Here is a 21,667-nt window from a genome sequence, read left to right on the forward strand (position 1 = left end):
TGGGTGTGTGTAAATAAACCCAGCTCAGAGAAGAACCGGCACTGTGAGGACTTTCCCGTCTCTCCCCAATTCCCAAATTCAAAGACAACACATTGTTAACCAATTCCACATTTAGGTGAATCAACAGAAATTGAGTTGGTTTAGTCATGACAAGCACGCAGGAACATGTAGGAGATGTCTGCCTTTTTCAGCGTTGCTCTTAAAAACTCAAATGTTACTGGGATAACAGAGTTGGAAGGGACACCCCCCCCCCCAGATATACACATACGGACGGACGGGCATACATTACACACCCTCTGCTCTTGAATATAACTGGTTTTAACTGTTTTTAATATTGTCTTTTGATTTTCCCCACACTAGAACTTTGGGACATCTAATGAATGTTAAGAGGGTTCAGGACAGCTGAAAGAAAGGACTTCTCCATGCAGCACAAAGTTAACCTATGGAACTCACTCCCACATGAGGCAGGGATGGCTGCCAACGTGGATGGCTTTAAGAGACAAGTGGAAAAATTTGCGGAGATGGCTCTCAATGGCTACCAGCCATGAAGGCTAAGCTCTGTCTCCACAGTTGGAGGCAGCCATGCTTCTGCATACAAGTTGCTGGAAACCACAAGAATTTGGCTCTTGTGCTCAGATCCTGCCTGCAGGTTTCCTTTTGGGGCAACCTGGCTGGCCACTGTAAGAACAGGATGCTGGACTAGATGGGCCATTGGCCGGATCCAGTGCAATGCTTCTTAGCTTCTTATGTTCTAAGATTCATGTAACCTTGAGATCACTCGCTGAGATCACTTGCTGAAGGGCAGATAAGAGACAATAATACCAATACAACTATTAGGTCAGACTTGTACAGAAAAAGGTGGTCCTTCCAACAGCCAGGCCCCAAGTCGTTTAGGGCTCTGTAGGTCATAAGCAAAGGGACACGGGTGGCGCTGTGGGTTAAACCACAGAGCCTAGGACTTTGCCAATCAGAAGGTTGGCGGTTCAAATCCCTGCGACGGAGTGAGCTCCCGTTGCTCGGTCCCTGCTCCTGCCAACCTACCAGTTCGAAAGAACGTCAAAGTGCAAGTAGATAAATAGGTACCGGTCTGGCGGGAAGGTAAACGGCGTTTCCGTGCGCTGCTCTGGTTTGCCAGAAGCGGCTTAGTCATGCTGGCCACATGACCCGGAATCTGTACGCTGGCTCCCTCGGCCAGTAAAGCGAGATGAGCGCCGCAACCCCAGAGTCGGTCACGACTGGACCTTTACGAGGTCATAAGCAGCACTTTGTGGAGTTTGAAAATAAACTGGGGATCCTGCACAATTGTTTCCATCACACGAAACACATGATCCCCATAACTGGACCCAGTCAACAGCCTGGTTGTTGCACTAGAACTAACTCAAATAGCTACACAGGCTTTGTTCTGTTAGTAAAGTCACTTGAATAACGTAGACAGAGGCCAGAGAGAAAAGTATTGATGACACTTTACTGAGCAAGCTGAAAAAACCTGGGTATCATTTGTGGAGAAAGGAAGAGAGGCTGTGTCTTTCTTAGTTCAGGCAGGGAGACGCTTAACTAACATACAGGGTTAAAACTCCCTCAGAACCCCTACACCAGTAAGCATCATGCCACTCTGTCTGGTTGCTAAGCAACACCTTCCCACCCCCTAGGTTAAGCTGGCTTCCCAGGACAGAATTAACCCTTAGGCAGCAAACTGAATGATCCCTCCTCTTGGACTCCCAACATGTTCATCTTCCTTGCTTCATCACTTTGAAGAGCTCTTCCAGCTTGAGGGCTACACTCAGGTCTCCATGGACCTGAAGCCTCCCGCAGACGTAGGCATTCAAAGGATGGAGCTCTCCTAGAATGAAGGCCTCCAGGTCACTCTCAGACACCTCCAGCACCACGTCGGGACTGTGGTCGGGCGGCCCAGGGCCTATTCGCCCACGTCCTGCAGGGGGAAAAAGGGAGGAAGACCAGTAGCCTAGGAATTCAAATCAGGACAGCAGCTCTTGAAACTGGTGTTCACTAAATAATAGAAAAGGAAAATTTGTTGGAGGTTCGGTTGTCCAGGGCAGGAACTTCAGGGCAGTGTTTTAACTACAGCATCCCTGACTGATACCACTGTGTTAACATGGAATTTTGGGTGTCACATATTCAAGAAGCTAGCTGGCAAGAACTAGCTTAGGATGAACCTAACGGCTAAATGCTAAAGTGAAAAACAATTCCAGTTTTAACATGTGTCAGGCTGAGTCAGGGTTGAGTCAGGGTTTCCAGGGACTGTTGGATGGGGAGCTGGGGTGGCAGAAACGGTTGGAGAGAGGATGAACAGCTAACATGATGTATATTTTGCCAGATTAGTGTCTGTCCTAACAGAAATGCTCCCACAGGATTTTTGGACTGTGTCCAGTAATGCTTTACTGAATAAACTAGGAGTTTGCTGTGGGCCTCTCTGTTGTTTGTTTGTTTGTTGTTGTTGTTATTTATTGAATTTACATACCACTCTATACCCGGAGGTCTCAGGGCGTTTCACAGAGCAAAATCAAAATACAAAACTTGAACCCCCTCCAAAGAGAATTTCACACCGCTTTAACTACTTAGAAATTAGGAGTTTCGAAATTACTTATTGTAACTGTTGAGTGGATTTCTGTTTAATTTTGAAATGCCGATATTCAATATTATTCTATATTGTTTTAATGAATGTTGAATGTTATTTTATTTGCATATTGTATATTGTATTATGCATGTTGTCTTATTTATATGATGTTAGCCGCTCGGAGCCTGCCTTTGGCTGGGGAGAGCGGGATACAAATAAAATTTATTTATTTACTTCCAGCAAAGGAAAGCCCAATCTGTCAAACAGCTCTCACTATTGGGGAGCTGTCTCTATCATAAAATCATAGAATTGTAGAGGTGGAAGGGACCTTAAGGGGCCATCTACTCCCACCCCCCACAATGTGGGAATCACAGCTGAAGAACCAGGTCATTGCCTAATGTTTAGGTGAATTCTGTTCCCTTGACATTTCCACCCGTTGGTTCTAGCCTTCCCCTCTGGAACAGCAGCCAAGAAAGTCTACTCCGCCTTCTGCAGAATGCACCTTTAAAAAATACAAAACCCACAACGTCAACGTTAGGACTTGCATATTCCCTCTTTTGCCTGAGCAGTGAACACTGCTCTGTTCTGGCAGCCCTGTTTAGGGAAGTTTTTAATGACTGATGTTTTAATGTATTTTTAATCTTTTGTTGGAAGCCGTCCAGAGTGGCTGGGGAAACCCAGCCAGATAGGCAGGGTATAATTATTATTATTATTATTATTATTATTATTATTATTATTATTATTATTATACACCCAGAGCACTGTTACGCCCAGACTCTATGATCCCAACTCCACCCCACCCTGACAGGTCCTGAGGACCCAAATGGCCACCTCAGATTGGCCGTTTCTCATGTGATGTAACTAACAGGTGGGTCCCCTGGGGTTTGCCAAACATGGCTGTTTTCAGAGGCCTGGTAGACCTTCTCGGTGCTGTCGGTGGAGAAGCCCAACGGCTGGATCCAATGTGCTGCCTTAGGGCCATCTACTTCCCAAAATGTACACATTGCTTGATTGTAAAAAACAACAAACACCCAACAAAGAGAAAACAATACAGTGGTACCTCAGGTTACATACACTTCAGGTTACAGACTCTGCTAACCCAATAATAGTGCTTCAGGTTAATAACTTTGCTTCAGGATGAGAACAGAAATCGTGCTCCGGTGGCGCGGCAGCAGCAGGAGGCCCCATTAGCTAAAGTGGTGCTTCAGGCTAAAAACAGTTTCAGGTTAAGTATGGACCTCTGGAATGAATTAAGTACTTAACCCAAGGTACCACTGTAAAATTATCAACAAGGAAAAATTAACAGCACCAAATTAAGGCTTTCAAAAAGTTAAAATGACATAGGCTAAAAACAGCTTAAAACTCACATCAACTTCCTAAGCATCGGGGCGCAAGCTTGTCTAAACAATAATGTTTCTGGCAGATGCCAAAAGGAGACAGCAAAGGCGCCTGTCTGGTGTCAATAGGCAGGGAGTTCCAAAGTGCAGGTGCCGCCACACTAAAAGGCCGATTTCTTATGAATGGGCATCATGTAGCCCTGGCAACAGGGCCCTTCAAAGCGGTCAAGTGGGCATATGTGGGGCAATGAAATCTCATAGGTACATGCCCCACTTGTCCCAATAGCCAATCAGCAGGCAGCGCAGATCTCTGGGCACAGGTGTTCTATGCTGGCAAGGCCTCCTCACACCTGTCAGCAATCGTGCTGCAGCATTCTGCACTGACAGCACCTTCCAGATGCTGAGTGAGGGAAGCCCCATAGGAGGGGGCCTTTGTCAATGGCTTCATTCAACAAAAGAAACTGACCTGAAGAGAGATCAATGAAATAAGTAGTAGTCTTTGCTCCACTGGCCAGCCGGACATTGATCTGGTAGCAAGCCTTGACCTGGTTCACTAAGGATTCGGACAAGCAACGCTCCAACGCGGAGAGGTGCTCCTCAGCTTTAAACCTCCTTCCTTCACTGCTGCCGCCTGGCTCTGTGTGGACAGCATGCGGTGGCTCCTCCATCTCGTTCTCTACCTCCACATGTTCAGCTGGAGAAAAAGGGCAATTGGTACGGAGGTTATGGCAGGCGTGGCCAAAGCAGGGCCCTCCTCCAGCTTATAATTATTTGGTGCATTTATATCCCACCCTTTCCTGCAAGGAGCTTGAGGCTGCATACATGGTTTTCCCCTCCTCCTCCTCCTCACTGAATGCCCACCGCAACCCTGGGAGGTAGGTTAGGCTGAGAGGCAGGGTTTGGCCCCAAGGTCACCCACTCATGGCTGAGTGGAGGATTTGTGCCCTGGTTTGTCCTGGGTTCTCACCCGACACTTTAACCCAGGGGTCAGCAAACGTTTTCAGCAGGGGGCCGGTCCACTGTCCCTCAGACCTTGTGAGGGGCCGGACTATATTTTGAAGAAGAAGAAAAAATGAACGAATTTAAGAAATTAAGAATTTAAGAACGAATATAAGAAACATTATAAATATTATAGAATACCTAACAGAAAGGTGTGACAAACAAGGCTTACTGCTATTCGTGGACGCTGAGAAAGCGTTCGATAACGTAAACTGGGAATTCCTGCTGAAGCAAATGGAACATATGGAAGTAGGTACTGAATTTTACAATGGGATAAAAGCAATTTACACGGAACAAAGAGCGAGATTGATAATAAATAATGTGGAGACGGCAGAAATATTAGTATCCAAGGGAACAAGACAGGGATGCCCACTATCCCCACTGCTATTCATAGTGATGTTAGAGGTCCTACTAAACTCCATTAGAGCTAACAAAGGAATCAAAGGAATCAGGGTCGGCCAGCACGAACATAAAACTAAGGCTTTTGCAGACGATCTGGTCGTAACAATGGAAGACCCACTGAACTCAATAAAAGAGGTACTCGGAGAATTTGACCAATTTGGGGAAGTAGCGGGCTTCAAACTAAACAAAAGGAAAACAAAAATAATAGCTAAGAACATGCAGGCAGATGAAATTGAGGAATTACAAAGAGAAATAGAAATAGAAGTGACAAAGAAGGTGAAATACCTAGGGGTATGGGTAACGCCAAAAAATATAGATCTATTTAAAAATAACTATGATACAGTATGGAAAGGAGTCAAGAAGGATTTAGAAACGTGGGGTCGGCTTAGATTGTCATTTTGGGGTAGGATAGCCACAATCAAAATGTCGGTACTCCCAAGAATCCTATTTCTCTTTCAAAACATCCCGATTATTAAAGGCACAAAGATATTCAAAGCCTGGCACAAAGAGATCTCCAGGTATATCTGGCAGGGAAGGAAGCCGAGAGTTAAATTCAAATTATTGACGGACTCGAAAGAAAGGGGAGGCTTCGCCCTGCCAGATCTGAAGTTATATTATGAGGCATCATGTTTATGCTGGGTTAAAACATGGATAAAACTGGAAGATAGGGAAGTGCTAGACTTGGAAGGTCACGATACTCGATTCGGGTGGCATGCCTATTTATGGCATGGGCGGAAGAAAGGGCACAAAGGATTCGGGAACCACATATTCAGGGGGCCTCTGATGGAGATATGGGAAAGGTATAAGGATGTGTTAGAACCCAGAACACCACAATGGCTGTCTCCATTAGAGGCTATATCCGTCAAAAAAATTAATATGAGAGCCAATTGGGCAACTTATGAACAACTGTTAATGAAGGAGGAAGGAAAGTGGAAATTGAGGCCGTACGATCAGGTTAAATCTCAAGTATATGATTGGCTGCACTACCACCAGTTAAACGATTTGTTCAGGAAAGATGTCAAGGACAAAGGATATGCTGACACAAAATCTAGATTTCAAACTGAGATTCTGGAGAATAATACAAAAATCTTATCTAAAATGTATAAGCATCTACTAGATTGGCACTTAGTTGACGAGGAGGTTAAGGCAGTAATGATACACTGGGCTAGAGACCTGGGCCGTAATATATATTTCGAAGAATGGGAAAAACTCTGGAAACAACACATTAATTTTACGGCCTGTGTGTCACTCAAAGAGAACTTAATGAAAATGTTTTATCGCTGGTACCTGACCCCGGTCAAACTAGCCAGAATGTACGGATCCTGCAACAAATGTTGGAAGTGTAAGGAAAGAGAGGGGACTTTCTACCATGTGTGGTGGGAATGCCAAAAGGTCAAAGGGTTCTGGGAGAGTGTATATAATGAAATGAAGAAAATGTTAAGATACACCTTTGTTAAAAGACCCGAGGCGTTCCTGCTAGGCTTGGTAGGAATGGAGATAAAGAAAAAAGATCACAAATTGTTCCAATATGCAACAACGGCAGCAAGGGTCCTAATAGCTAAAAATTGGAAACAAGAGACTCTACCGACAATGGAGGAATGGAGATCCCAATTACTTGACTATGTGGAGATGGATAGGTTGACAGGAAAAATTAGATATATAAAAGATCAGAGGTTTGTTGAAAATTGGGAAAGTTTTACGAAATATCTGGAAAGCTTAACTGAAGAACAGATAACACTAGCGGGTTTCAAAGGTGCTTTGTAAGAAGTAAAGGGTAATGCCAAAAGAAAAGGAATGAATGAGAACGACTTATGGTATTACAAACAAAGAAATGCGGACTTATTGTTTATAACAGTATGGACGATTCGTGGAAAGACCAAAGGAAGTCTTTTTCTTTTATATTTTTGGTGGAATAATAAGAGCACTGATATAGTTTGTTTTGTATTTTGATTTGTACTTTAATTTATGCAAACCAATAAAAAAATTATGCATGAAAAAAAAAAGAAAAAATGAACGAATTCCTATGCCCCACAAATAACCCAGAGATGCATTTTAAATAAAAGCACACATTCTAAACATGTAAAAACACGCTGATTTCCGGACTGTCCGCATGCCGGATTGAGAAGGTGATTGGGCCGGATCCGGCCCCCAGGCTGTAGTTACCCATGCTATAACCACTACATTGCACTGACTCTCAGATGCAGAATAACTCCCATCAGCCCCAGAGATCATGACCATTGTCTACGGACAGACAGTGGTATTAATGAATTATGATCCTTATCATTATCAAATCGATATCGCGACCTTCCTCCCGACAAAGGAACTCAGGGGTTTTCCACACACAAGTGGCACATCTAAAAACAATTCCGACACATACTGGGAAACATACTTCTTTAAAAGGCTTGTTGAAAAGGTGGTAGAGCTCATGCCTTCCACTGTTGAAGGCACTAAACGCGTCTGGGTACCAGTTGCTGGAAACCACAGGAGTGTCAGTACGCTTTTGAGCCAATGCCAATGACTGGGCTCAACAACTGGTTCTGCCCCGACTGGCTGGGCAAACTGGAGGAGGAGGAGGAGTTTGGATTTGATATCCTGCTTTATCACTACCCGAAGGAGTCTCAAAGCAGCTAACAATCTCCTTTCCCTTCCTGCCCCACAACAAACACTCTGTGAGGTGAGTGAGGATGAGAGACTTTCAGAGAAGCGTGACTAGTCCAAGGTCACCCAGCAGCTGCATGTGGAGGAGCGCGGAATCAAACCCAGTTCACCAGATTTCGGGTCCACTGCTCTTAACCACCACACCACACTTCCAGAGACCTTCCACTTTTGAAAATCAGGTCTAAGTACAGTGGACCCACAACTGTGAGTTGTAAGCACCAAACTCAGCAGAGTATGAACAACATGGAAGAAAGCTGTGAAGCATAACTTCTTTATTTTCTAATAGCTACTGCAAACTAAAACTAAAAGCTATAGGCACACCTCGGGTTGAAGTAGCTTCGGGTTAAGCATTTTTGGGTTGCGCTCTGCAGCGACCCAGAAATAACGGAGCGTGTTACTTTCAGGTTTCGCTGCTCGCGCATGCACAGACGCTCAAAATGACGTCACGCGCATGCGTGAAAGCGGCGAATCACGACCTGCACGGGTTGCGTTCGCTTCAGGATGCGAACAGGGCTCCGGAACAGATCCCGTTCGCCTCCAGAGGTACCACTGTACTGGCTTGCATGAGTGTTACAGCTCTCACTCAGCCATCTAATTACTACATAGATAACACTCAGACTCCCACAGAGCCAGGCAGGAAGAGCAGTTTCTGCCCCCTCCTTTCCAAAAACATTGTCAGGAGATTCACGCAATGGGAGGGGTGAAAATAAGAGAGTTTGGATTTGATATCTCGCCTTTCACTCCCTTTAAGGAGTCTCAAAGCGGCTAATATTCTCCTTTTCCCTTCCTCCCCTACAAGAAACACTCTGTGAGGTGAGTGGGGCTGAGAGACTTCAGAGAAGTGTGACTGGCCCAAGGTCACCCAGCAGCTGCAGGTGGAGGAGCGGAGATGCGAACCCAGCTCCCCAGATTACGAGACTACCGCTCTTAACCACTACACCACACTGGCTCTCCACAAGGATCCACAAGGAGGGGAGAGGGCTCTTGAGCTTGGAGCCCGCTTGCGGGTTTTCTACAGGCATTGGGTCAGAAAGAACTGATGGGGCTGACCAGACGGAAACCTTTACCTGCCCTTAAGAGGCCAGTGCACAGGTCCTAAGGCTGGCCCCTGTGAGAACAGGAAGCTGGACTAGATGGGCCACTGGCCTGATCCAGCACGCTCCTTTTGTTTTGTTGCAAACTGGTCAAAGGTTGCCCCATGTGCTTCATGGCCCAAGCAAGGATTCCAGTCGAGGTCTCCCAAGTCCAAGCCCAACACTACGCTGTTATATTACAATGGTATTATACCAAGGAGTGACTAGAGATAAACAGTAAGGGATGGCTGCCCTAAGAAATTATTAATATTATTATTTTACTAAGTCATGCTTGGAGAACTGATGTGGTCACCTGTCTCAAAATCTCCATTTGGACTGGTGGCTGCAGCCGCCAGGGTCTTGCCAAAGAACTGAAGAGCCAGCTGCTGAATGGTGCTGTCCAGCCCTTCCAGTCCTGGGATTGGAGGCCTTGAGCCCGGCGCCTGTGGGACAGTCTCCTGGGACGCCTGGAGGACACTTCCCAGTATCAGTTCCACCCTGTCCACCTCAAGGCCCCAAGACCTGGTGATGTCATTGATTTCCACCTAGAAAGAAGAGAAGGCAGGGAATTTAGATCAAGGGCATGCGAAAACTGGGACCCTGCAGGTATTCATGGAATTGTAGAATTGTATAGTTGGAAGAGAACTAAAGGGTCATCTAGTCCAGGCATGTACAACACGTCAATCATGATCGAGGAGTCAATTGCGGGATTGTTTCAGCTTAAACTTCAGAGTTATGAGAAACTAAAGTTCAAAGTTTGAGACTGGCTACACTACCATCAGATAAATGAGACATTTAAGCAGGACAGGAAAATAGGATTTCAGAAGGAGAGGTCAAAGTTAGAAACAGAACTGTTAGAACCCAATACTAAGAATTTGTCTAGAATGTATAACTTGCTGTTGAAATGGAATACACAGGATGAAATGGTGAAATCAGCTATGATTAAATGGGCACAGGATATCGGTCATGACATTATGTTTGCTGACTGGGAACAGTTATGGACCACTGGTGTTAAGTTCACGGCATGTAATGCCTTAAAAGAGAACATAATGAAAATGATTTACAGGTGGTACATGACCCCAGTCAAGCTGGCAAAAATTTACCATTTGCCCAATAATAAATGCTGGAAATGTAATGAGACTGAAGGTACCTTTTACCACCTTTGGTGGACCTGCCCAAAGATTAAAGCCTTTTGGGAAATGATCTATAATAAAATTAAGAAGGTCCTTAAGTGGACCTTTCCTAAGAAACCTGAGGCTTTTCTCCTGGGCATGGTTGGCCAACTGGTGCCAAAGAAGGATAGGACTTTTTTCATGTATGCTACTACAGCAGCAAGAATTCTTCTGGCAAAGTATTGGAAGATGCAAGAACTACCTACTCTGGAAGAATGGCAAACAAAGGTGACAGACTTCATGGGACTAGCAGAGATGACCGGCAGAATCCGAGACCAGGGGAAAGAGACAGTGGAAGAGGACTGGAAGAAATTTAAAACATATCTTAAGAACTGTTGTAAAATTGAGGAGTGTTAAGATGTCAAGGGGTAAGAAGTAGAGAATTACAGCTGTAACTAATAAGTTTAAGGAAATTTAATGAAAGGGAACTAATAGATAAATTGACTAAAGGGTTGCTAAAGAATTGTGGAATAAGGATGCAGCGAAAGGGAGGTATGGGGAAGTCGGTATATGTTTAATGTTGTGTATGTTTTTGTTTTGTGTTGTGTTTGTTTTTTATTATGTGTTTGAAAAATGAAAAAAAAAATTTTTTTTAAAAAAACAATTGCGGGATTGTTTCTCGTCGATCGCAGAGAAAGAAAAGCCTTTCTCCACAGCTTTGGACGCAGCTGCTGTTTCTCTACCTGAGCCTCGTTGCCTTCCTTGCCACTCTGTGCTGCGCTCTCGGGGGTGAGCAGGGCATGGCACCCTGAGGGAGGGCTGGGGTGTTTGTGTGTGGGGGGTGTGGGGGTGTTCTCACCTGGGGATCTGGGGAGCATGGTCTCAGTGTGGTGATCACACAGGGTCCCCAGACATTTAACGGTCTATTGATCCCTGTGCCACCACTGTGCTTGCTTCCCCGCTGCCACCAAAAAGTTACTCTATGGTAAAAACACTGAGTACAGTCAGACTTGTTAAAAGTGAACCAAAAAACCGCAAGTTTATTTTACAAACATTAACAAGTTTATGGTTTCTCAGGTAATATTCCTCTCAGTATCTTAACTTTAGTGTCTTTACCGGCCTATACCTTCCTAATAGGGACGGGGGTGGCACTACGGGTTAAACCACAGAGCCTAGGACTTGCTGATCAGAAGGTTGGCAGTTCGAATCCCTGTGACGGGGTGAGCTCCCGTTGCTCGGTCCCTGCTCCTGCCAACCTAGCAGTTCGAAAGCACGTCAGAGTGCAAGTAGATAAATAGGTAAACGGCGTTTCCGTGCGCTGCTCTGGTTCGCCAGAAGTGGCTTAGTCATGCTGGCCACATGACCCGGAAGCTGTACGCCAGCGCCGCAACCCCAGAGTCGGCCACGACTGGACCTAATGGTCAGGGGTCCCTTTACCTTTTTACCTTCCTAATACCTTCTGACTGATTATCTCAACTGTTTGACTGATGCCTAACAAATTCTCTCACTCTCTCACAGACTAGCCCAACCCACAGACTTATCTTCTCTGTCTCTTCAAACTCCAGACTGTCTCCTCAACAACTCTAACTCACTAAAAAACCTCTGTGCTTAAACCTTATACATCTGCCCCCTGGGTTCCCATTGGTTAGTCATTTTACAATTAGTTAACCCTTTCCCCATGAACCCAGTATGATGTCACACACATAGGAGGGCAAATGCCACACTAAGCAGGTGAGGGGGCGCAAAATCTGCTCCCTCACGCAGTTGGGAATAAATGGGCACAGGAGGGCACGTGGGAGCGAGGGAGAGAGGGAAGGAAGGTGTCATCTCGGAGTGGGGCTACAGTAGCCAGGCAAAGGGCGCCGTGGGAGAGATGAGGCAGTACCCGAGCACGCTTGAGACCCCTCTGAAGGATATGGAGAGGCAGCGTATAATACCAACCGTGCCCCATTTGCGGCTGGGGCAGCAGCCTCTGGGAGCCCCAGAAAGCAAGGGTATACATTTTTAAAATCAGAATTTATCAGAGTGCCTCTGAGCATGTGCAGAGTGTTCCTCCCCAAGCAGGAAGAGAGGTCTGCCTCCTGCAAAGGGAGCAGTGAGGGGATGTGTGTGGTTCCCCACCACCTGGTAGCCTTGGGATTTCTCACCGTGGCAGAAGGATCCATGTCTCTTGCGTGTGTTGTGCCCCTCATATGACCTGCTGCCTCTGCAGATATTCCTTCTGCTCACTGCCACCCCCAGCATTCCCCTCCCTCCCTCCCTCCTCACAGCCCAGCCCACGTTGCGAGGGAGCGAGAGGCGGGCACCAGTCAAGCCAGTCAGCCCGCACGAAACACCAACACTCTCTCTCTTTTTTAAGCAGAGTCCCAGCCTCACCTCTCTCTCTCTCTCTCTCTCTCTCTCTCTCTCTCTCTCTCTCTCTCTCTGTGTGTGTGTGTGTGTGAGAGAGAGAGAGAGAGAGAGAGAGAGAGAGAGAAAGAAAAAGAGAGAGAGATTAGCAGATTTTATTACCAGGAGCTGGTCTGCGATCCGCAGCTTCTCTGTTTGAATCTCCCGCAGGTACTTCTTAAGCACAATCTTGGTCATGGCATTCTGGGCCGTCATCCGCGTGGCAAGGTTGAGATCTTTCACCATCATGACCGACAGCAGCGGATCCCAAACACGGAACTGGACATCAGCCCCCACAGAGACCCACGCTCCATCCCGAGACGTCAGCTGTAAAGGCCAGAGAAGAAGAAGAAGAATTTGGATTTGATATCCCGCCTTTCACTCCCCTTCAGGAGTCTCCAAGCGGCTAACAATCTCCTTTCCCTTTCTCCCCCACAACAAACACTCTATCAGGTGAGTGGGGCTGAGAGACTTCAGAGAAGTGTGACTGGCCCAAGGTCACCCAGCAGCTGCATGTGGAGGAGCGGAGACGCGAACCCGGTTCCCCAGATTACGAGTTCACCGCTCTTAACCACTACACCACACTGGCTCTCCAGAGACAGTCGCAGTGAGCTTTGTGATCCTCGCAGGGAAACTTTCCCTGAGCAATTCCTTCAAGCGCAATGGAAATAAATAAACCGCTTACAGCAGCAGTTTTGGGGGGCTGCTGTCTCCTTGCTTCCAAAAACTCATTCCCGGTGCCCTTCCCCCACTCTAGAAAAACATTATCCAGAGCAGCGTTTTGCACAACCCACTAAGGAAGATAATAATGTAATAAAATTCAAAACGGTATGTATAAGTTGCACATTTGTTTAAAATCCAATTTAAACAATGTAGCACAATTAATTCAACAAAACTGATAGACTTGATCCAGCTGTTCAAAGCCTGGTAATCATTTGCACCTCCTTACCTGCCTCCCCCTGGGACCCTACTGCCTACTCTGGGGACCACACTGCCCTATAGCATACTTCATCCTAGAGCTCCCATCAGACCCAACCAGCATGGCCAAGAGCCAGGGATGATGGGAGTTGTAGTCTCACATATGGAGGGCAACAGGTTCCCCCCTCCAGCACTGATGGGCTGCATGGAGGGAGGCAGTTTCATTTTCCACTGTTGCCCCCCCCCCTTCTCCTGCACTGCTCTGAGCTTTCACCCCCACCGGCTCCCTTGGGCGCCCAGGGCAGCCTCGCTCTTTGGAGAAGCATCTTTCGAGGTAGCAGCAACTCACCTTGCATGGCGGGATGCTGAAGGCCCGTGTCCGGAGGTCCACCAGCTGCCAGTGATCAATAAAGGGCAGCACCAAAACCACCCCTGGCCCTTGGGGGGCCCGGATCCGCCCCAGACGGAACATGATCATTCGCTCATAAGTAGGCACTATCTGGAAAGGAAATGGAAAGAGAAGGACTGAGAGGTGCAAATATAAACGAAAGGAAGGCTCTTTGCATTCCCACCCTGCGGAACTGCTAGCCGTCAGAGTAGACAATACAGTGGTACCTCGGGTTAAGTGCTTAATTCGTTCCGGAGGTCTGTACTTAACCTGAAACTGTTCTTAACCTGAAGCAGCACTTTAGCTAATGGGGCCTCCCGCCGCCGGAGCATGATTTCTGTTCTCATCTTGAAGCAAAGTTCTTAACCTGAGGTACTATTTCTGGGTTAGCAGAGTCAGTAACCTGAAGAGTCTGTAACCCGAGTTACCACTGTACTGGGCCCAACAAATAAATAGTCTGGCCTGGTTTAGGGCAGCTCCCTGTGATCTAGTAAAGTCAAACCTCTGATTGAAAAATATTTCAGGTGTTTCTTGTGAGATTGTTTAGGGATTCGGGGGAGGATATATTGTCTAAGATATCCTATCCCAACTTGTCTGTACAACAAAGTCAGCAGAGTTAACATTCCCCTTTTAAACACACGCACAGCAGATCGCTTGCTCAGACTCGTTAGAGTCTCTGTAAATATTTCCTGGTATTTTCCCCGTTTAATCCCTGCTAAAATAAGACGCTACACAGTCTTCTGCAAAGTATAAAATGTTTACTCACAAATAATCATCTGTTCACACAAAGGTTCCCAGAAGGCAGACTTAAAAGGTTAGAACATAGTTTAAATATGGTGACTATCTTCTTATGGGAGAAAGCCCCCCTTCTCTCGGCCTGGAGCCAAGGGTGCATTTCAGTAAAGTCGCACCTCGGGTTGAATGTGCTTCAGGTTGAGTGCTTTCGGGTTTCGCGACTCGCACATGTGCAGACGCTCAAAATGACGTCATGCGCGGAAGCGGCAAAACACGGCCCACGCAGATGCTCCATCGCATCTTATGTTCTATTCAGGAATGCGAATGGGGCTCCGGAACGGATCCTGTTCACATCCCGAGGTACCACTGTAGTGCTGTTGTTAAGATGGCATCGATAGAGACAAGAGAAGACAAGATGGTCGCCAGCCTGCGCTTCTGGTTCTTTCTACCGTAATTTTCGCTCCATAACACGCAGTTTTTTCCTCCTAGAAAGTAAGGGGAAATGTCTGTGTGTGTTATGGAGCGAATGCCTAAGGATGGCGGGGGGATCTGCTGCAGTCGTGAGCAGTCCGTGGCTTCCTTTGAAACAGCAAAGCGGGTGTAAGCGGCTCCTGTCAGCGAGCAGAGCCGGGGAGGAGGGAGAGAAGCAGAGCGGAAGAGGAGAGGAGCCGCTTACACGAGTGTAAGCGGCTCCTGTCTGGTTGGCTGCTTTAACGGCCTCGGTCCTGTATACCTGAAGGAGCGTCTCCACCCCCATCGTTCAGCCCGGACACTGAGATCCAGCACCAAGGGCCTTCTGGCGGTTCCCTCATTGCGAGAAGTGAGGCTACAGGGAACCAGACAGAGGGCCTTCTTGGTAGTGGCGCCCGCCCTGTGGAACGCCCTCCCATCAGATGTCAAAGAGATAAATAATTACCTGACATTCAGAAGACATCTTAAGGCAGCCCTGTTCAGGGCAGTTTTTAATATGTAATGCTGTACTGTTTTTAACACTGATTGGGAGCCGCCCAGAGTGGCTGGGGAAACTCAGCCAGATGGGCAGGGTATAAATAAATTATTATTATTATTATTATTATTATTATTATTATTATTATTATTAAAACAACCCCGTGCTCTATGTCCCTCTCTCCTCCCCACTGAGCTCCTAAGTAGCAGCAAAGCTTTTCAGCCAGCCTAGCCGGGAGGAGGGAGAGAAGCAGAGCGGGGTTGGCTGCTTTAAAACAACCCCGTGCTCTCTGTCCCTGCCTGCATTTTTTTGCTGTCCGATTTTGGATTAGCCACTGTAGGGGCTGTGTGTGTGTGTGAGGCATCCTTCTCCTTCTCTTGCTTCCCGTTCACTCTCCCAGCGCCCCTGCGCTCTCCTGCGACTTTAGGATTGATACTGTGTGTGTGTGTGTGTGTGTGTGGCATCCTTCTCATTCTCTTGCTTCCCGTTGACTCCCCCAGCGCCCCTGCGACATCCAGCACCCCTGCGACTTTAGGGCGACTTTAGCATGGATCCACATGGATCCTCAGGATTTTTGCATTGGGCTACCCCAAACTCACCGTCAGATCACATGTCTGTGGCCACAGCATGAACCACAAAACTCATACATCCACTGTTTCGTTTAGAATATTTCTTTCTTGTTTTCCTCCTCTAAAAACTACGTGTGTGTTATGATCTGGTGCGTGTTATAGAGCGAAAAATGCGGTACTTCAGGAGAGGCTACGTCCATCTCAAGTTACACATAGGAAGTTACGTCTCAGTTCTGGAAAGCAGGAATTTCCGGCTGGAGGACTGAGACAACCTTCATGTCTACTCTAGCCATGTTGTGTTTGACTGCACCCGATTCTTACATCCCACATTTCTGCCTCAGACAAATGCATGCAGGAAAGCGCTATCGATGGCCACTAGCAATGTCAGTGCTATGCGGGACCTGCATTAGGGCTAATCTTGGAGAAGAGGGATTTGCAAGGGAGCTGAAACTGATTGGTTGGAACCTCCCACCTGCTCACCCACAGCAAACAGGCGTCAGGTCTCCCCATCTCCGGTTCCTACCTTCAGAACAAACCAGGCCGAGATGGGGAAGAGGAGGATTGTGACCAGCAACACAAAAGTGGTGACCACCCCATGGCAAACCCATGACAAACACTCTTGAGGGGCATCTGAGGAAAACAAAGAGAAGCAAACTAATTAATGCACATTCACAGAGCACCCCCCCAAAAAATCCTGGGAACTAGTTTGCCCCTCACACAGCACCATTTCCCAGCACCCTTTACAAACTGCTGTTCCCAGGAAGCTATGTGCTGTCAAGGTGTGGTGTGGGTAGAAGAACACAAGAAGGCCGCATCCTGGACCCGGCCAATGGCAGGATCTCTGAAGGGCCGGGCAGGGTCTCCATCTGGTCAGCCTAATGTAGGGATGCATTAAATGTATATACCTCCCTTCATCCGAAGATCTCAGGGCTGTTCACAAGATACAGGATAAAAGCACAAACAAATAGTTTAAACAAAAATAAAACAGAACACAACCCCTGCACAAAAATATTTAAAAGGCCATAGAATATTAACTAGCCAAAGGCCTGGTTGAAGTTTTTGCCTGGTGCCTAAATGTGTATAATGAAGGCACCAGCCAAACCTCCCTGGGGAGAGCATTCCACAAATGGGGAGCCACTGAAGAAAAGGCCCTGTTCTCGTGCTGTCACCCTCTGGACTTCTTGTGGTGGAGGCACACAAAGAGAGGATGATATCGGGGTTCAGTAAGGTTCATATGAGAGGTGGTCCTTGAGGTTTTGTGGCCCTGAGCCGTTTAAGGCTTTATAGCAGGGGTCAGCAAACTTTTTCAGCAGGGGGCCGGTCCACTGTCCCTCAGACCTTGTGGGGGGCCGGGCTATATTTTGAAGGGGGAAAAAAATGAATGAATTCCTATGCCCCACAAATAACTCAGAGATGCATTTTAAATAAAAGCACACATTCTACTCATGTAAAAACATGCTGATTCCTGGACCGCCCACAGGCCAGATTTAGAAGGCGATTGGACCGGATCCTGCCCCCGGGCCTTAGTTTGCTTTATAGGTCAGAACCAGCACTTTCCATTGGGCCCAGACACTAATTGGCAGCAACTGCAGTTTCGCCAAACCATCTTGCTGCAGTGATCAAGCTGGCTGCTGACTTCTGCACTGGCTGGATTTTGTGAACTGTCTTCAGGAGCAGCCCTACGTATAAACAGGTTGCAGTAATCTTAACCTAAAAAAGTTACCAGAGCACAGACAACAGTACAGTATCTCCAATCCACACCACATAATCATAGAGTTGGAAGGGACCCCTGGGTCATCTAGTCCAGTGTTTCCCAACCTTTGGTCTCCAGCTGTTTATGGACTACAATTCCCATCATCCCTGACCACTGGGCCTTGCTAGCTAGGGATGATGGGAGTTGTAGTCCGAAAACAGCTAGAGGCCAAAGGTTGGGAAACACTGATCTAGTCCAACCCCCTGCAAAGCAGAAATCTCAGCTGAAGCATCCATGACAGATGGCCACCCAACCACTGCTTAAAAACCACCAGAAAAGAGAGTCCACAGCCTCCCTAGGGAGACCATTCCACTGTGGACCAGCTCTTACTAGTTGGAATTTCTTTTCTTGTAACTTGAAGCCAATGGTTCGAGTTCTACCCTCCAAAGTGGAATCAAACTAACTTCCATGTGACAGCCTTCTAGATATTTGAAGATGGCTATCATATCTTCTCCCAGTCTCCTCTTTTTCAAGCTAAACATACCCTGTTCCTTCAACCATTCCTCATAAGGCTTGGCTTCCTGACCCTTGATCATCTTAGTCACCCTCCTCTGAACATGTTCCAGCCTATCAACACCCTCCTTAAATTGTGGTGCCCAGACCTGGACACAATATTCCTCCTGTGGTCTTACGAAGGTGGAATAAAAGGTAAAGGGACCCCTGACCATTAGGTTCCGTCGTGGCCGACTCTGGGGTTGCAGCACTCATCTCGCTTTATTGGCAGAGGGAGCCGGTGTACAGCTTCCAGGTCATTACCTCCCGCTGGAGCTGTACCTATTTATCTACTTGCACTTTTTGGCGTGCTTTCAAACTGCTAGGTTGGCAGGAGCAGGGACCGAGCTACGGGAGCTCATCCCGTTGCGGGGATTCGAACCGCCGACCTTCTGATCAGCAAGTCCTAGGCTCTGTGGTTTAACCCACAGCGCCACCCGCTTCCCACAAAGGTGGAATAGAGGGGTACTATTACTTCCCTTGAGCTGAACACCATACTTCTGTTGATGCAACTGAGAATAGCATCCGCTTTTTTTGTTGCTGCATCACACTGTTGGCTCATGTTAAGCTTGTAGTCTCCTAAGACCCCTGGATCCTTTTTACTTGTCATAATAAAGAGTAAAGGAGGGCTCTCGCTTGCATGCTTCCCCAGTGCATCTGATTAGCTTATCTGGGACAGATGCAGACCTTTGATCTGAGCCAGTTGGACTTTTCTCCTATCTTCAAACCCAGCCACTTACCTGTTCCCTTCTGCATCAGCTTCAGTGTGTTCCATGTGTGACCGGGTGATAAGAAAGCCTTCCGAGGTCCATCTGGCCAGTTGCCCGACTGCTGGTACTGGTCAGTGTCTCCTAATGGCAATGCTTGGTATCCTGACCGGCTGAACATGTTCTGGTTAGCTCCCAAGTTACCGGTAGCTCTCTTAGTTTTCCCCCTTTATGTGCATTATAAAGAGCCCTGCATTCTTTAACTCTGCAATGACAAAGCATCAGCAGAAAGATGTTTGCATGCAGTTTCTGCATGGAACATATCTCCTTGTTTTGACGCCTCTTTTGTTTGTACGAAATGCCCTGTTTTAAAATGCTTTTTGTATTACTGCAAATATCAGCGCTCCCACAGCCTGAACATTAGAAATAGAGGGAACGACTAGCCACTCATCTGCAGGAAAAAGCTCCAACATGAGCGTTAAAGCCTGAGTTGTAGCCATGTCAACAAGAAATCTCAAATCTTCATCCCCACCCAAGCACTTACTTCTTTTGGATTTTCTGCCCCTGAGCAATCAGCAATTGCAGTTGTGTTCAAGAAATCTCACACTGGCACTATGAATGCATTTTGCACCTCAGTTGAAATCGTTTTGCATTAGAAGCACATTTGCACTCAACACTTTTGCTCTGATCACAGGAGAGCAGCTGGTGCTTTTCTTCTCCTTCCTGTTTGGTCAGTTACACTGGACAAGTGACACAAACAACAAGCAGAGGAAGGAGGCAGGTGTGTGAGTGTTTTTTAATTCCAGGGAGCTGCAAGACTTACTCCCTCTGCCATCAGGAGGACTTTGATGCATTAAGGGGTCAGCAACCTTTTTCAGCCGTTGTCCCTCAGACCTTGTGGGGGGGCCAGACTATATTTTTTGGGGGGGGGGGAAATGAACAAATTCCTATGCCCCACAAATAACCCAGAGGTGCATTTTAAATAAAAGGACACATTCTACTCATGTAAAAACACCAGGCAGGCCCCACAAGTAACCCAGAGGTGCATTTTAAATAAAAAGACACATTCGACTCATGTAAAAACATGCTAATTCCAATTGAGAAGGTGATTGGGCCGCATCCGGCCCCCGGGGCCTTAGTTTGCCTACCCCTGCATTGAGAGCCTGTGGGAAGCACATGGGTTTCTAAAGTCCGATGCCAACTTTTGAAATCTCAGCGTCCCCTTGCAAGCTTCTGCCGACAAGCTATGAAAGGATGCAGAGTCAAAGAGCTGTAGGATGGGAAGGGATCTCAGGGAGTCATCTAGCCCAACCCCTTGCAGCGCAGGAAAAACAGCACAGAGATCGTTGTGTATCAGTAGCCTGGCCTGGGTTCCAGATATGCTAGATGAATCCCAAACTGGAATTAAGATTGTTGGAAGAAATATCAACAACCTCAGATATGCAGATGACACAACCTTGATGGCAGAAAGTGAGGAGGAATTAAAGAACCTTTTCATGAGGGTGAAAGAGGAGAGAGCAAAATATGGTTTGAAGCTCAACATCAAAAAAACGAAGATCATGACCACTGGTCCCATCACCTCCTGGCAAATAGAAGGGGAAGAAATAGAGGCAGTGGGAGATTTTACTTTCTGGGGCTCCATGATCACTGCAGATGGTGACAGCAGTCGCGAAATTGAAAGACGCCTGCTTCTTGGGAGAAAAGCGATGACAAACCTAGACAGCATCTTAAAAAGCAGAGACATCACCTTGCCAACAAAGGTCCATATAGTTAAAGCTATGGTTTTCCCAGTAGTGATGTATGGAAGTGAGAGCTGTACCATAAAGAAGGCTGATTGCTGAAGAATGGATGCTTTTGAATTCTGGTGCTGGAGGAGACTCTTGAGAGTCCCATGGACTGCAAGAAGATCAAACCTCTCCATTCTGAAGGAAATCAGCCCTGAGTGCTCACTGGAAGGACAGATCCTGAAGCTGAGGCTCCAAGACTTTGGCCACCTCATGAGAAGAGAAGACTCTCTGGAAAAGACCCTGATGTTGGGAAAGATGGAGGGCACAAGGAGAAGGGGATGACAGAGGATGAGATGGTGGGACAATGTTCTCGAAGCTACAAACATGAGTTTGACCAAACTGCGGGAGGCAGTGGAAGACAGGAGTGTCTGGCGTGCTCTGGTCCATGGGGTCACGAAGCGTCGGACACGAGTAAACAACTAAACAACAACAACAAAGGGGTTCACCCTAAAGCTACAGTGCAGCGTTTCTAAAGCAAACCTGAGGCACCCACTTTCTAATTCTGGGCGCTGCAGTTTACCCTTCCCCGACTTCCCACCCCCACCAGCCCTTAAACTACAGTAGCCAGAATCCATCGCGATGAAAAAAAAAATGCTTTAAAGCCATCGCATGTACACACAGCCTTGTAGCGAGGCCGCCGGACTCTGCGCCTGTTTCCTCGGAAGTAAATCCACCCCCCTCCCCGCACGCTGCACGGGCTTGTCGTTGCAACAGCCACTCCCTGGGATGCTATGCAAGTCCTGCCGGACGCAGCGCGGCCCTTTCCTATTTGTTACTCCCGGGTAAACGCATGCACGGGACCGGAGAGGCTTGGCCCCGAGAAAGCAC

The 21,667-nt window shown here is 47.1% G+C and overlaps 1 protein-coding gene across 1 annotated transcript; it reads right to left on the reverse strand.

Annotated features, from left to right (window-relative positions):
• Positions 1-1,446: 1,446 nt before the first annotated feature.
• Positions 1,447-21,667, reverse strand: STOML1 (stomatin like 1). Its single transcript, XM_081925710.1, has 9 exons — positions 21,530-21,667; positions 21,459-21,489; positions 19,086-19,317; positions 16,624-16,730; positions 13,812-13,961; positions 12,668-12,871; positions 9,358-9,589; positions 4,379-4,606; positions 1,447-1,930 (listed from the first exon to the last, which is right to left on the reverse strand). Exons 3-9 carry the CDS (start codon positions 19,231-19,233, stop codon positions 1,728-1,730), a joined length of 1,272 nt encoding a protein of 423 aa, XP_081781836.1. The 5' UTR covers positions 19,234-19,317; positions 21,459-21,489; positions 21,530-21,667; the 3' UTR covers positions 1,447-1,727.

The sequence above is a fragment of the Podarcis melisellensis genome, assembly GCF_964234715.1.
Source record: "Podarcis melisellensis genome assembly, chromosome: 9".
NCBI lineage: Eukaryota > Metazoa > Chordata > Lepidosauria > Squamata > Lacertidae > Podarcis > Podarcis melisellensis.

What these genes read in the sequence shown, in the direction of transcription:
- STOML1 (XM_081925710.1), bottom strand. Translation starts at nt 19,233, where the DNA reads ATGTTCAGCCGGTCAGGATACCAAGCATTGCCATTAGGAGACACTGAC. An exon ending in TCAGCATCCCGCCATGCAAG is followed by an intron (nt 12,872 to 13,811) that starts GTGAGTTGCTGC and finishes TGGCCTTTACAG; the next exon opens with CTGACGTCTCGGGATGGAGC. An exon ending in AAATGGAGATTTTGAGACAG is followed by an intron (nt 4,607 to 9,357) that starts GTGACCACATCA and finishes CTTTTTCTCCAG; the next exon opens with CTGAACATGTGGAGGTAGAG.